Source organism: Oncorhynchus clarkii, chromosome 2 (assembly GCF_045791955.1).
Source record: "Oncorhynchus clarkii lewisi isolate Uvic-CL-2024 chromosome 2, UVic_Ocla_1.0, whole genome shotgun sequence".
NCBI classification, from domain to species: Eukaryota; Metazoa; Chordata; class Actinopteri; order Salmoniformes; family Salmonidae; genus Oncorhynchus; species Oncorhynchus clarkii.
In genome coordinates, this window is record NC_092148.1 from 54,433,895 (window position 1) to 54,451,328 (window position 17,434).

Here is a 17,434-nt window from a genome sequence, read left to right on the forward strand (position 1 = left end):
ACCAGGATGTGGGTAGGTTTCTGAGGTCTTATTGCCAGGACCGACCGGGGGAGTGGACTGTCGTTGCCTCTCCTTGTTCGGGCGGTGCTCGGCGGTCGACATCACCGGTCTTCTAGCCATCATTGATCTATGTTTCATTTTTCCATTGGTTTTGTCATGTCTTCTTACACACCTGGTTCCAATCCCATTCATTATATGTTGTGTATTTAACCTTCTGTTTCCCCTCATGTCCTTGTCAGAGATTGTTTATTGTTATGTTTGTGTTTCATGGATTGGTATGTGACGGGTTCTTGTACCAACTTTTATTTTATTATGGACTTTGGTTTTGGAGTTTATGTTTTAAGTTATTCAAATATTCCATTTATAACAAGTTTGATTCTCCTGCGCCTAACTTCCCTGCCACCTACACTCACGACGTGACAATATGTGATTGGTATAAAGGGTCTTAGTTGTGGGTGAACAAACATATGTGTTCCTGGGAGGGTGAGCTTTCAGGAATGGGTCACAATAAATATGCTAGAAGCGATAGAAACCAGGATGTATTTCCCAGAATCTAATAGTGTATATCAATGGTAACTCACGTTATCATGGTTCTATGATACGTGATCCATTAGGTGGACTGAGAATAAAATACTTTGCACAGCACACATTTAGATTATTGTTGCAAGTAGAGTTGTAAAACTACCTGTAATTTACCAAAGGTTCTTGTTCTCTACAGTTGAACATGATGGTAGAAAATTGCAAGATTATGTTTTAATACTGTTTATGCATCAAATATCTTTGAGTATTTTCTCATCTGTGTGAGTGTGACTGAGTTGGGCCTCTGGTGCTTGGTGCAGGCAATTGATTTATGATAGCTTGGTGATAAAACCTACAGCCTGCATTCCATAGAATGAGTTGGTGTTTCTGTGAGATACCAGGGATTAGATGTCTCTGGTGGGGACAGTTGATGGGAGGAGCATTGTCTTTGGGGCCAAACCCCTATTTCTATACAACTAGAACAATCTTCACAGCAAATTGTATCTGGCTGGGGGGTTACTTCTTTCTCCCATTCAAAACCTCACCTTTGACACATTCCACACGTCTGTTGTTTGTCACGTGCTCAGAAGGATGTGCTTCGTCTATAAAGGTTGTAACTCAACTCTGCTCGTTGTTTTTCTCAACAGTCACCTCCCTCGAGGTTGAGGACTCCATTACTGCAGTAATTAACAAATAAATGTCAGTTGTTTTGAAGAAATCTAAGTCTCTCTCCTTTGGTTAGAATAATTTCCAGGACAGCATAAACAATATTTCCCGCCCCTCTAAAAACATACTTTTGGATTATAAACATGTAAATAATAAAAAAAGATGACTAAAATAGCCAATGTATCTTATACCACTGTATCATATACATCATAACCCAAGGGGGAAATTGCTGTTCAAGTGCTGCATATACACGTATATTGTTTAGTACCTAGGTATTATGTTACATGTTAGAATGTCAAATAAAAAACTATATTGTATACATTAGAAATATTGTTTTGTCCAAAAAATATCAATATAATAATAATAAAGTTTGGCCTGCACCTGTATGCAGACGATACAGCTGTGTACTCTATCGCCCAACCTGCTGATCATGATCTATCTGAACTACAGTATGCTTTCATTATTTTGCAGAAAACCTTTATTGACCTTAAATTATTATTGAATACGTGTCAAACTAAGTATATGTTGTTTTCTAGAGTGCACAAACATGATTCTAATGATTGAATTGTGTGTACCTAGTATGTTGAAGTGTGTGTACCTAGTATGGTGTATTTGTATAGACATTCAGCTGTCTTTAAAAAAAAACATATTGATGAGTTAGTTACGTAGGTCAATGAATTGCTCTCTTTGCCTTTGACAGGCTCTTTGACATACTGTAAACTCCCTCTGTAGCTAACATCTACAATAACCATTAGAAGTACGAGTCGGAGTTATCATACACCATCTCAGGGATTGCTAGCTCTGGAAATTCCTTTGGTCTGTACAGAGTAAATCAGCTCTTTGCACGTGACTTGTGGAATAATCTCCGAGCTTCTCTAAGCATTGATGTTTTGGTGACTCTAGGTTAATTCAGACTGCTGAATGAGGCCTGTTACAATTTACTTACAAAACCTTTAAAGGAGTTCATGAAACCATTCAGTCATGGATGTATATTTAATGCGTATTGCTTGCTACAGATGACGACTGTTGTACATTGAATAGCCATTCATCCCTGTTACACCTTCTAGATGGGATAGTTCTCTATGTCTGTACATGTTTATAATCCACATAGTGTGAATAGTGGTATCCACAAAAAGTTATTAACCCCCTAGACCTGAATCTGAAACTATGATCTTTCTTACCACTATTACTTTAGGGGTTCTAATCCCCCTCTTTCAAAATTCCCACTGTGAACAAATCTTTAACATTCATGATCCTTCACTATATGTATCCCTAAACTACCAACAATAACTATTGTCTATTGTTTTTCTCACTGACCTTACTGCCAATATGAAAGTCTTATAGCTAGCTAAATACAATGTTGGAGCCAGTTGTCATGTCTTTGGTTATGCAAACATTTGTTAATTAGATTGTATTTCTCATTAAATATAATCCCCCCCCCCCCCCCCCCCCCATTTTTAAAAGGGTTAAGGTGAAACAGGTTTTAAACAGTTGGTTCAAAGACACTTGGGGTTCCACTTGTGTACATATTGTTCCCTTGTGTGTAAGGGACCCCCTAGATTAGCCTACCTGTTAACCATTAAATATGGACAGCTGAGAATTCTTTCTAAAGGGTAAAGGTGAAACAGGTGTAAAACAGGGTCTTCAAAGACACTCCACACCCACACACCCAAAGTGGGAGAGATAGAGGTACAGATGTAAAGATATGTAATTAACTGAAGGTATTTATTTGAGAAATGTCCAGTCTTTGCTCTTTTCGTCATTACCATGCTAATGATTCCAAGTTGGATTTATTTGTATCTGTTTAAGACACTGAATACATGTTTAGCATATTTACTACATTTATTTAGTATGTTGTTTTTTCTCTGCGAAGTAAGTTCATTTTAAGTTATGTGACTTGTTTTATGTAGATACAACATTTCAGTGTCAACACACAGCAACCAAAAACCTGATCCAATTTCGCACATTCATATTGAGTTTGCAGCATATTTGCAGCAAACAATAGAATGTTCACCAAAAGTTTCCAAGATTCTTTGCCAGAAGTTCACGCGTTGCCGCAAATGTACAGCAACAGTTTGCCCCCCAAAAAATCCCTTTGAAAATATGTAATATGCAAATTTGCGACAAATTGGCCAAAGGTTTGCCAGAAACAAAGGTTTTGGCAAGGGATTGGTTGGTCTTCCTTTGACCTGAGGAGTGGGGATGATAGCGGTTCATGGTTTTTCTCTTCTCCGGCCATGTTTCTGAGAACTCTGGAGATGGAGATGAACCTCTGTGTTTGTTAGTCCTCCTCTAAATGCTCCACCACATTGCGCAGTTTGTCAACCAACACTGTGGAACAGAGCAACTTGATTAGGAAACAATAACTGAGAGGACAAATAGGAATCCATATGGAACAGCTGAAAGAAATGTATGTTCCTGCACATTCATCATATGCCATTTAGTTGTGTTGCATTACCTCCCGCTGTCGGCCTGTAGAAGCTGTCATAGGAGCGACAGTCGTTGATCAGTTCTCCCAACGGTTGAGGGCAGTCTTCAAGAACGGGTTCAGTATATTTTTCTGTACACACCCTCTGATACACTTCTTTGTGTGAGCAGTCTGATCAGAAGGACAAGAGAACAGACATTGAATGATACATTTCTAAATATCACAGAGCAACTACTGCATGCTTATAGAGAGAGAGAAAACCCAACCATGCTATTTTCAGATATACAGTATCACTGTTATTGCTGATAGTATTTGTTACACACAGCCTTTAAATTAATGGAGTTGACACACCTTTGAAGGGAATCTTGCAGGTTGCAATCTCCCAAAGGACAATGCCAAAACTGCAACGAATGCAACAATTCAAACAGAGTGAACTCTGAGTATATTTAGGGCCTGCATTACACCAACAGAGAACATTTGAACATACAAAATAATTTCTGTGATTTTGACATTCATTAATTTACAAAAAAGAACATTTGAACACAAAATAATTTCTGTGATTTTGACATTCATTCATTTACAAAAGTGGAGAGTGTGTTGTAAGTCTGATTGGAAGCAGACCTGTACATCTCACAAGCTTTGTTGTAGGGATGGTTGACACTCTCAAGCTGCTGAGGGGAGCTGTAGCATAAGGAGCTCCTCTTCCTGTCCTTAGTCCTCTTCAGCGACGTCTCTGTTTGGGCCAGCTCAAAATCTGCCAGCTGACCACACACAGCAGAACCCAAAACAATTACATTGCGATAGAGTACTGCAACACTGTAAACAAGGAACATCAACTACACATCTTCAAAACAACCTCTACCTCTGTTTAGCAGTGGCCTTACGTTCTGGGCCTGACACATATGGCTGTGTAGAGGACTGCATTGAATCTCATACCTTCACTCTGTACCCAGCATCTACCAGGAACCTGCTGCTGTTGATGCATCCATGCACTTTAAACTTCTTCTCCGACTGGTGCAATCTATAGTGATAGAGATATTAGTTAGTCTTGACAGGGTAGCTCAATGTGATTATGGTACACTTTCTATTTTCTGTGAACTTTGGTGAGAGAGGTACAGGGCACAGATCCAGTGTACCTATTATTTTAGTGAAGAAGAAGCAGCACATACTAATAATGGTGGACAGAGGTTTTAGTAGGTGGATTGTAGACACATGAACAGGAATTTAACGTTCCTCTTTCGAATATGGCCAAATTGTACCTGCCATGTTACCTGTGACACTTGGCCGTGGCAGGGCTATTAGAGGTGCGTTATTATTAGCCAGCTATTGGCGTTGCTTTCCCACACTCTGGTGAAGCCCTTTCATATGTGGACAAGACACATGACTTTCTACTTTTGGAGAGGTAGAAGGGTAGAGATTAGAAAGGGAAGGTACAGACTATAGATCGATTCTTTATTGTATCGACATAACACATTTATTGCAACAATATGATAGAGGTGGTACTCTTTGTGTCATGTGCAATAGGTGTTGTGACCTGTCTACTTGTGTAGGGTACAGGGTAAAAATAATAATTTCTATGGTGGTATACCTGTAGAGGCCCTGTGCTGCATCCAGACTCATGACAATAAACATCAACCTGTTACCTGTAGAGGCCCTGTGCTGCGCCCAGACTCATGACAATAAACATCAACCTGTTACCTGTAGAGGCCCTGTGCTGCATCCAGACTCATGACAATAAACATCAACCTGTTACCTGTAGAGGCCCTGTGCTGCGTCCAGACTCATGACAATAAACATTAACCTGTTACCTGTAGAGGCCCTGTGCTGGGTCCAGACTCAAGACAATAAACATCAACCTGTTACCTGTAGAGGCCCTGTGCTGCATCCAGACTCATGCCAATAAACATCAACATGTTACCTGTAGATGCCCTGTGCTGCATCCAGACTCATGCGAGCCTTTCTGTCCCAGGGCAGGTTCCTTTCGGAATCCAGCACCTCTCTCAGACTGCCCTTCTCACAAAACTCCATGACAATGAGGTAGTTTGGATTCGGTCCTACGGGACAATCACGGTAGAGAAGAGGATTATTAGATGCAACAAGGGCACATTATCATCACATTTTGATATCATATTCTGAAATCACATTTTGGTTTGGTGAATGGCGCTGGAGGGGATGGCTGACGTTTTACATGCTCCCAACAAACTGCTATTTTGTTCGTTTTTTTGCGTTATTTGTAAGTTATCTTTGTACTTATTTTGTACATAATGTTGCTGCTACCGTCTTTCATGACCAAAAATAACTTCTGGACATCAGAACAGCGATTACCTACCTCGAACTGGAAGAATATTTTTTCTTTAACTAGTCCGACGCGAAGGATATACTGCCTTCTTGGGAACGGGCCCAAATCCCCGTCATTTACTTGAAGAAAAGACGGATAAAAAGAGGGCGGAAGTCGGGCTGCCTCCTGAGAACTCATAAGCGAGTGAGAAAACTCCCCCTGCCATCCGTTCTATTGTTCAACGTGCAATCATTGGAAAATAAAATGGATGACCTACTATCAAGATTATACTACAAACGGGACATTAAAAACTGTAATAACTTTTGTTTCACCGAGTCGTGGCTGAACGACGACATGGATAATATAGAGCTAGTGGGATTTTCCATGCACCGGCAGGCCAGAGAAGCTACGTTTGGTAAGACGAGGGGTGGGGGTTTGTGTCTATTTGTCAATAACAGCTGGTTTGCGATGTCTAACATTAAAGAAGTCTCGAGGTATTGCTTGCCTGAGGTAAAGTAACTTATGATAAGCTGTAGACAACACTATCTACCAAGAGAGTTCTCATCTTTATTGTTCATAGCCGTCTATTTACCACCCCAAACAGATGCTGGCATTAAGACTGCACTCAACCAGCTGTATAAGGCCATAAGCAAACAAGAAAATGCTCATCCAGAAGCAGCGCTCATAGTGGCCGGGGACATTAATGCAGGCAAATTTTTACCTATTTTCTACCAGCATGTCACATGTGCAACCAGAGGAAAGAAACTCTAGACCACCTTTACTCGACACACAGAGATGCATACAAAGCTCTCCTCCGCCCTCCATTTGGCAAATCTGACCATAATTCTATCCTGATTCCTGCTTACAAGAAAAAAACTAAAGCAGGAAGTACCAGTGACTCGCTCAATACGGAAGTGGTCAGATGACGCAGATGCTACGCTACAGGACTGTTTTGCTAGCACAGACTGGCACAGACAGGAATATGTTCCTGAATTCATCCAATATGTTCCCGAGATTCATCCATGGCATTGAGGAGTATACCATCTCAGTCCTTGGCTTCATAAATAAGTGCATTGACTACGTCGTCCCTACAGTGACCGTACGTACATATCCAAACCAGAAGCCATGAATTACAGGCAACATCCGCATCGAGCTAAAGGCTAGAGCTGCCGCTTTCAAGGAGCGGAACACTAATCTGGACGCTTATAAGAAATTCCGCTATGCCCTCAGACGAACCATCAAACAAACAAAGCGTCATGGACAGTATGTGGACTACAGGAAATTGTGGGCTGAACAGGTCCCCATTAACATCGACGGGGCTGTAGTGGAGCGGGTTGAGCATTTCAAGTTCCTTGATATCCAAATTACCAATGATCTATCATGGTCCAAACACACCAAGACAGTCTTGAAGAGGGCACAACAACACCTTTTCCCCCTCAGGAGACTAAAAAGATTTTGCATGGGTCCCCAGATCCTCAAAAAGTTATACAGCTGCACCATCGAGACTGTCCTGACCGGTTGCATCACCGCCTGGTAGGGTAACTGCTCGGCATCTGACCGTAAGGCGCTTCAGAGGGTACTGCGTACGGCCCAGTACATCACTGGGGCCAAGCTTCCTGCTATCTAAGACCTATATACTAAGCAGTGTCAGAGGAAAGCCTAAAGAATTGTCAGACTCCAGTCACCCAAGTCATAGACTCTTCTCTCTGCTACCGCACGGCAAGCTGTGCCGGAGCACCAAGTCTAGGACCAAAAGGCTCTTTAACAGCTTCTACCCCTAAGCCATAAATCTGCTGAACAATTAATCCAATGGCCACCAGATTATTTACATTGACCCCCCCCCCCCCCCCCCCCCCCCCCCCCCCCCACACTGCTGCTACTCGCTGTTTATTATCTATTCATAGTCACTTCACCCCTACCTACATGTACAAATTACCTCGAATAAACCTGTACCCCATCGCATTGACTCGGTACCGGTACCCCCTGTATATAGCCTTTTTATTGTTATTTTATTGTGTTACTATTTAATTTATTTTTTACTTTAGTTTATTTTCTTAACTCTTTCTTGAACTGCACTGTTGGTTAAGGGCCATGTAAGTAAGCATATCACGGTAAGGTTGTATTCGGCACAGGTGACAAATAACGTTTTGATTTGATATTATGTCCTGATTACTTTGCTCATTATACAGTAACTGTACTTCGCTACGCACATTCTTGCACATATGCGGTTGCCAATTTTCCCTCTGCCACTGACTGACTGCATATGTAGTTCCACTCCATTGCACATCATGGACTGTACATTTGTTTATACATCCATACCATGCACAATTATTTGTTTCTTTTTTTGCTGTTCATAGTGTATGAGGATTCATGTACATTTTTCATCTATATTCTGCTTGTTTATTTGGTTTACTGTGGCAGCACCATTTCACAAAATCAAATTCCGGGTGTACATGATGAATAAAGATGATTGTGATTGTATCCAGTCTCCTATTTGTTCAGCAACTACAGTATTTCACATACTGCAAAAAGAAGCTCACTCACCGCTCTCTTCCTGGACACAGATCCCAAACATTCGCAGGATGTTTGGTGACTCAAAGCGTTTCATAGTCTCCACTTCCTTTTTAAAGACGCTTCTCACCTGACTGTGTGGGACACACGTAGCCCATTAAAACAAATAGATGTTTAGCACCGAAGCTGATATTACAAGAACTCTCTGAGACGTCTTGTATGCTACGCTACATACCTCAGGCTTGTGCCCCTTGAGTAGGTGTATCTTTTGATGGCCACTGTGAATTTGTTGTACTCTCCTTTGAATATCTCTGAATTGTCATTTTTGATGAAGGGCTCTTTGGGCAGGTCGTAGATCAGCTCCTCTGGCTTGATCTCTCTGATGTCTTGATCTAAAATTCTCGGCTTCTTTACTGTCAATGGGAAACACAACAAAGTCAATGAGATGGCAAGTCATACAGGAACATAACACATCAATAACACAGATAACTAAAGGTCCAACAGGAAAACACACCATCATGCAAAATGCAGTGAGACCATGGAGTGTTTTCCTGATGTAGGATGTAAACTATGCTGTGTTTTGTAGTGTGTATGAGTTTGTATGAGTGAAACATGAGTGCTTGTGGTATCAAACAAAAATGGAGAAAGGTATAAACCACAAAGGAACGAAAACGCAAACAGACACACAGTCTCCTTTATCATCAGACGCTGGTCAAGGTCAACGAGAAATGAGAAACAATAGTTGCTCAGATTCCAAATTAAGTAGTGCAGCTAGTAAACACAATTTTTTTAAACCTTTATTTAACTAGGCAAGCCAGTTAATTAAGAACAAATTCTTATTTCAATGACGGCCTAGGAACATTTGGACATTCATCTATAGAGGCTTACTTACAGGTTTCCAACATGGCTTTGATGTCTTTCATATCTTCTTGGGTGGAGTCCACTTTCTCATGTAGCACTGTGGGATAAATATGCACAATGTCACCTGCTTGAAATTGCTCCCAGTCAAGCCACACACACACACACACACACACACACACACACACACACACACACACACACACACACACACACACACACACACACACACACACACACACACACACACACACACACACACACACACACTGCTACATATGGTGTAATCGGCAGGATCAGTGACTGGCCATAAAACAGCCCAGACCTCCTGGCAGTGACCAATGTACACATATACAGGGTGGCTACCTGATTTAAGACCTTGCACTAAAAAGTGCATGGTAGAAGCATCTCACATTTCTGCAGCTCCAGATGATCGATCTCCCTGTCCGCCTTATCCTCTCTCCATCGCGTCTCCTCATTGAATCTCTGCTGTAGCTGCTCTCTGTGATCCACCTGCAGGGCTAGCGACAGCACCTGAGCTGAATCGTACAGGCGCATGGTCAAACTCTCAAACTCTTCTCCCTGCTTGTAGGCCTTCAAGACGCGGTTCATGTATTTGGCGCTAGTGTATTTCTCAACCATGTCCTGGGCATTTTCCAGGGTGAGTTTGAGCTCATGCAGGCTGTTCTCCACAGGGGCGGGGTCTTCCCCCAGCCCCTTTACCATACTCACCGTTTCTGCCAAGACTTCTACGCGCTGGGCCAAACGCTGACAGCGCTTTTTATTGGCTTTCACTTCAGCACATAAAGAATAGAGCTTCTTCGCTATGCCCAAGATGGGCTTTATGATGTCCATGGCTGGGGAGAGAGGAGAAGAGACAAAGGTTTAGAAATGCATTAGACAGGTTTTCCCCCCAAACATAGGTCTGAGAATGTCTCTAGCTACAGTATACATTTTTGGGGATTTTTGGGGGGTGTAGATAATTTGTAATATTGCAAAAAGATTGTGGCTTCTATCAATGTAATTGTATAATTTCCAATCCCCCATATATACTTTTTATAAATATATATTTCCTTGAATAATTTCCCTTAACCCTACCTCCCGTCCCCAAATTGGAGTAAACTAATGGACAACAACACTTAGGCTTCTACATCCAGCTTCTACATATTATGTACATTTTACAGACACAGTACATTTGACATTAGTTATCTTTTGTTTGTTTTGAGTCCCCTCTTTCAGCTACCATCAACCCCTCCCATCTATCTCTGAACACTATCCAGTTTCTATTTGCCATATATTTCTCAACTGAGCTGTGACGTTTCACAAAATGTCTGAACCTTTCTATTCTCATAGTTTCTACATATTGTAAATGAAATATAAACATTTTTGCTAAGAGTATTATTATTTTATTGATCAATTGACTATGACTTTTCAAAACACCCAGCAGTGCTATTTGCACAGAGTTAGCGCCAGGTAAACAAATCTTCAGCCATTCCTGAACCTGCGACCAAAAACAAGCTACATATGGACAGTACCAAAACAAATTATCTAACGATTCTGTCTCTTCGCAGCAAAATCTGCAGAGCTGGGATTGGTGTATCCCCCATACAGTGCATTTGGAAACTATTCAGACCCCTTGACTTTTTCCACATTTTGTTACGTTACAGCCTTATTCTAAAATGTATTAAATAGTTTTTTCCCCCTTATCAATCTATACACAATAACCGTAATGACAAAACAAAAACAGGTTTTTAGAAATGTTTGTACATTTTATTAAAGTAAAAAAACAGAAATATCACATTTACATAAGTATTCAGACCCTTTACTCCATACCTTTGGCAGCGAGTACAGCCTCAAGACTTCTTGGGTATGATGCTACAAGCTTGGCACACCTGCATTTGGAGAGTTTCTCCCATTCTTCTCTGCATATCCTCTCAAGCTCTGTCAGGTTGTATGGGGAGCGTCGCTGCACAGCTATTTTCAGGTCATTGGGTTCAAGTCCGGGCTCCGGCTGGGCCACTCAAGGACATTCAGAGACTTGTCCAGAGCCACTCCTGTGTTGTCTTGGCTGTGTGCTTAAGGTAGTTGTCCTGTTGGAATGTGAACCTTCACCACAGTCTGAGGTCCTGAGCGCTCTGGAGCAGGTTTTCTTCAAGGATCTCTCTGTACTTTGCTCCGTTCATCTTTCCCTCGATCCTGATTAATCTCCCAGTACCTGCCGCTGAAAAATATCCCCACCTCCCTGACCAAGGCCCTTCTCCCCTGATTGCTCATTTTGGCCGGGCGGCCAGCTCTAGGAAGAGTCTTGGTGGTTCCAAACTTTTTCTATTTAAAAATGGAGGCCACTGTGTCCTTGGGGACCTTCAATGCTGCAGAAATGTTTTGATACCCTTCCCCAGATCTGTGAATCAACACAGATCTCCCGAGTGGTGCAGCGGTCTAAGGCACTGCATCTCAGTGCTAGAGGCGTCACTACAGACCCTAGTTTGATTCCAGGCTGTATCACAACCAGCCGTGATTGGGAGTCCCATAGGTCGGGGCACAATTGGCTCAGCGTCGTCCAGGGGTAGAGTTTTGTCGGGGGTAGGCCATCATTGTAAATCAGCATTAGTTCTTAACTGACTTGCCTAGCTAAATAAAGATTAAAATATCTCTGAGTTCTATGTACAATTCCTTTGACCTCATGGCTTGGTTATTGCTGACATGTGTAGCCGATGTGAAATTGCTAGCTAGTTAGCGGTGGTGCGCGCTAGTGGCGTTTCAATCGGTGACGTCACTTGCTCTGAGACCTTGAAGTAGTGGTTCCCCTTGCTCTGCAAGGGCCACGGCTTTTGTTGATCGATGGTTAACGATGCTTCGAGGGTGACTGTTGACGTGTGCAGAGCGTCCCTAGTTCGCGCCCAGGTCGGGGCGAGGGGACGGGCGTAAAATCTATACTGTTACACATGCACTGTTAATTGTGGGACCTTATATAGACAGGTGTGTGTCTTTCCAAATCATGTTCAATCAAATGTTTCTAAACCATACCAACCCATATTTCCTATAGTGTCACCACAACATTTCAATTGAAGAAGTGTGTTGTTCATAATCATTAGGATATTTTAGCGATCCACAGTACCTTCTAAATTCCCCAGTACGTTCTAAATTCCCCCCAGGCTTCAGAGCTAAACAGTGCAAGAGTTGCCAAACGTCAGCCTCGAAACCTTAATAACTTGGAGAAGATCTCCAAAGAGGACTGGGACAAAATCCCTCCTGAGATGTGTGCAAACCTGGTGTCCAACTACAAGAAACGTCTGACCTCTGTGATTACCAACAAAGGTTTTGCCACCAAGTTCTAAGTCATGTTTTGCAAAGAGGTCAAATACTTATTTCCCTCATTAAAATGCATGGAGCACTATAGGAGAGATACAATTTAGATTTTTCTGTCTGCCTGTTGTGACTGCGTTTGAGCCTGTGGATTACTGAAGAAAAAGCGCAAACAAAACGGAGGTTTTCAGATATAAAGAGAGACTTTAACGAACAAAAGGAACATTTATTGAATATCTTCTGAGTGCAAACAATGAAGATCATCAAAGGTAAGTGATTAGTTGTATCTCTATTTCTGACTTGTGTAACTCACAAGACGTTAATCTTTAAACCTATGTAAAATAGTTGTATCTTTTCTGAATTTTTATAATGAGTATTTCTATATTTGAATTTGGCGCTCTGCAATCTCACTGGATGTTGGCCAGGTGGGACGCTAGTGTCCCACATACCCTAGAGAGGTTAAAGAACCTTTATAAAGCGTGACATATGGTTATATGATTTTTAACACATTTATGTCGAGTTTACGAAGGCTTTATGAAGCCTTTATAAGCTTACGTCATTTAATGCGGGGCCCTATATAAGATACTGTAAATCTTCACATTTAAATGTATGCTGATATAGACCTACTCATATCAATGGTAATTGCATACCACTTGCAGAAACAAGTTTGATGACCTTCATACTCTATGGTACGATACCTTTTTTAGAGATGTTTTTATCAGCTACATCCACATTCACATGGGTGAGATTGAGAATCTGTGTCAACTTGGTGACTGCTGTAGTAAACTGTTAACTAATGTAGTAAAGGTGAAAGGTAAGTCCATAGAGAATGCCGTCATTGTAAATAATACTTTGTTCAACTGACTTGCTCAACTGACTCGCCTAGAATTTGTTCAACTGACTTGCCTAGTTAAATAAAAGTTAAATCAAATAAAATATAAAGGTCCTTGGGAGGTCAGTCTCAGTAATACATTGGTGTTGAGTATCTCATACTGTAACACCATTACGAGATGTGCAGAGTTACTCAACCAGTACAGTACACCTGAAATACTCTATTATCTCGTATACACATGAACACTTTACTTGTGGAAATACTTATGAGACCTTCAAATTGGTATGTGGGGGGGCTAGATACATACAGTAAAGTGCTTTAATTTCTAAAAAGGTAAAACAGATATGAAACGTTTGATCTCTAATCCAAAATGCTGAAGTATAGAGCCAAATAAAAATTTTAGCTTCACTGTCCAGATAAATACGGAGGGAGGCGTGTATATAAATATTTTAAATAATTCACTGAATTTTGGTAAGAATGTGCCCAAAAAGTTGTCAGAATCACTGTTTTCTGAAGATGACATGATCAATAATTGCAATATTTAATCTTCAAACATGTAAAATGATTATGCAGATGTGAGTATTCGTGGATATAAGATTATTAAAATTATATACAAAGTTATCTTGTAACCTATACAACGTTATTCCATTATCCTATTCACATTTCATAAAACATAGGATTAAAAACCATTACACATAGCTATTCTAAATGAAGGTGTATTCTTACTATGGGGCCATAGCAGATTGGTCTGTTACTAGAATGCCAAAAATTTTGATTAATATAAGTGGTCTCAACAAGTGTCACACCCTGATCTGTTTCACCTGTGTTTGTCTCCACCCACCTCCAGGTGTCGCCCATCTTCCCCATTATCCCCTGTGTATTTATACCTGTGTTCCCTGTTTGCCTGTTACCAATTTGTTTTGTTTCGTGAAACTTACCAGCGTTTGTTCCGCTGCTCCTGTCTGTTCTTGCTCCTGTTTTCTAGTCCTTCCCGGTTTTGACCGTTTTGCCTGCTCTGACCCTGAGCCTGCCTGCCGTTCTATACCTTGCCCCACCTCACTGGATTATTGACCCCTGCCTGCCCTGACCCTGACCCTGCCTGCCATTCAGGACCTTTTACACCCTCTCTGGATTACTGACCCCTGCCCGCCCTGACCCTGAGACTGCCTGCCATTCAGGACCTTTTACACCCTCTCTGGATTACTGACCTCTGCCTGCCTTTGACCTGTCATTTGCCTGCCCCTGTACTAGAATTTTGACACTGTCTGCATCTGGGTCATACCTAAAACCTGATAACAGGTCCAACATTGGATTTGATAACATCGTAATGGAAGGTTTATAGTCCTCAAAATTAAAACAGTTAATAGGATAACATTTTATATCATTTTACATGTATAAATACATTTTAAGTGATTGAAGATTAAATATAGCAAAAAAGGATCAAAGCATACTCAGAAAACACCGATTCTGACAGCTTTGATTCTGACAGGACACATTCTTACCACATTTCTGTGAATAATTTAACATCTTTATGTACCTGGTACACTGGAGTCATTTGGTTGTGTATTCTACATCACTATGTGCATTGTAAGATATTACTGGGCATACTACAATAATATTTCATGCTGGTATGGTCAGATGAGAACAGAGTTGTTTGGCGGCCATATTGGAAAAAGGCTTCTGTGGGGTTAATGCGTGGATCCTGTGTTGGTCCTATATCTAAACATATTTCTAAAACCCTGTTCTAGCTGTGTGTGTGAAAAGTTATGATTAACGGGTGAGTAATAACTTGTTGTATACTGACATTGTTTGTCATAGGGTAAAATCCCTATGGGAAAAAATGTATGGGATAGAGGGATGAGTGGTAACGCAGAGAAAGCAACTGTGGAGGAGGAACATTTAATTTGGTATCTTATATGGCCTGAAGAAGGGACCGATCATCCTTTTCCTCTTCATTTCTGTAAGATTGCTCTGTTCTCTGCTATGCTCTCAATCGTGTGTCCTTGGCATGATTTGTCTGTTTGCCTATGGGACTGCTAACTAGGGATAAGCAGAAGTGGCTGACTCACACGAATGGCATGTGAAACACCCCACACATCCTGGGTCTTTATATAATGTCTGTGAGAACTAAGAGCGAGTTGAATTGGTTTTCCCGTGCATATTGAGACTGGAATGTCTTACAAGTGTTTTTTTCCACCACACTACGAAATTGCTGCAATGCTAAAACGCATTTCCCAAAATCACTACGAGACATCATCACCCCAACTGAGCCCAATGGCCCAGATTTGGAGGCCTTGCTCATGGATTTATGAGGAATGATTTGAACAAAATGCATTGCTCACAAACACCAGGAAGCAGGCTTTAGGATACCCATACAGGTTTGCCATTAAGTATACAGTTAATTTGAACTTTTAAGGACAGTTAGTATAACAGTTCAGCTACAGAAAAGATCACATCCATCATAAGCAGTTACTGTTCTCTGTTCAACCTAAAATCTATCGTAAGTTTGAAATTAAACATACCTTGAGAGGCTGTTGTTGTTGGTGCAGAGACTTCAATGACTTTTGAAACTGAAAGGAGACCACACCCTTTATGTTCACTGACGCTGGTTTGTCTTGAGCTCCTCCTACAACACCACTACAACATACAATAGGCTACAGCTGTGCACTTCCTCGGTTTATTTCAGTTCAGGTCTGCTTATCTAATTTATTTCTTAACAATAGTGATTGCCTGCTAAAACACAGTATAGCATGCCACGTACCTACTTGCTTAAACAAGGGACCCCAAATGACCAAATGTTTAAATAAATGTATTTTGTCCAATCAATCAAAAGTTATGAAATATGTCAAAAATAGCACTGAGCGTGTAGTGGGAAGGTGACAGTGGTGTAAATACTTACAGTGGCTTGCAAAAGTATGCACCCCCCTTGGCATTTTTCCTATTTTGTTGCATTGCAACCTAGAATTAAAATGAATTTTTGGGAGGTTTGTATCATTTGATTTACACAATATGCCTACCACTTTGAAGAAACAAACAAGAAATAAGACAAAAAAATAATACTTGAGCATGCATAACTATTCACCCCCCCAAGTCAATACTTTATAGAGCCACCTTTTTCAGCAATCACATCTAGAAGCTTGGCACATCTAGCAACCGGGATTTTTGCCCATTCTTCAAGGCAAAACTGCTCCAGCTCCTTGAAGTTGGATGGGTTCCACTGGTGTACAGCAATATTTAAGTCATACCACAGATTCTCAATTGGATTGAGGTCTGGGCTTTGACTAGACCATTCTAAGACATTTAAATGTTTCCCCTTAAACCACTCAAGTGTTGCTTTAGCAGTATGCTTAGGGTCATTGTCCTGCTGGAAGGTGAACATCCGTTCCAGTCTCAAATCTCTGGAAGACTGAAACAGGTTTCCTTCAAGAATTTCCCTGTATTTAGCACCATCCATCATTCCTTCAATTCTGACCAGTTTCCCAGTCCCTGACGATGAAAAACATCCCCACAGCATGATGCTTCACTGTGGGGATGGTGTTCTCGGGTTGATGAGATGTGTTCGGTTTGCGCCAGACATAGTGTTTTCCTTGATAGCCAAAAAGCTCAATTTTAGTCTCATCTGACCAGAGTACCTTCTTCCATATGTTTGGGGAGTCTCCCACATGCTTTTTGGCAAACACCAAACGTGTTTGCATATACATTTTTTGGAGCAATGGGTTTTTGTTCAAAGTTTCTGATATTTTTTATTACCCAACCCTGATCTGTAGTTCTCCACAACTTTGTCCTTGACCTGTTTGGCGAGCTCCTTGGTCTTTATGGTGCTGCTTGCTTGGTGGTGTTGTAGTCTTTGGGGTCTTTCAGAACAGGTGTATATATACTGAGATCATGTGACACTTAAATAAAGTCCACCTGTGTGTAATCTAACTAATTATGTGACTTCTGGAGGTAATTGGTTGCACCAGATCTTATTTAGGGGCTTCATAGCAAAGGGGGGGAATACATATGCATGCACCACTTTTCAGTTTTCTGGAAAAAC

The 17,434-nt window shown here is 41.1% G+C and overlaps 1 protein-coding gene across 1 annotated transcript; it reads right to left on the bottom strand.

Annotated features, from left to right (window-relative positions):
* Positions 1-2,159: 2,159 nt before the first annotated feature.
* LOC139369960 (mixed lineage kinase domain-like protein) lies at positions 2,160-15,993 on the bottom strand. Its single transcript, XM_071109248.1, has 11 exons — positions 15,921-15,993; positions 9,674-10,117; positions 9,295-9,360; positions 8,638-8,815; positions 8,436-8,536; positions 5,532-5,667; positions 4,550-4,634; positions 4,235-4,374; positions 3,965-4,014; positions 3,644-3,784; positions 2,160-3,516 (listed from the first exon to the last, which is right to left on the bottom strand). Exons 2-11 carry the CDS (start codon positions 10,113-10,115, stop codon positions 3,467-3,469), a joined length of 1,389 nt encoding a protein of 462 aa, XP_070965349.1. The 5' UTR covers positions 10,116-10,117; positions 15,921-15,993; the 3' UTR covers positions 2,160-3,466.
* Between the last annotated feature and the right edge of the window lie 1,441 nt (positions 15,994-17,434).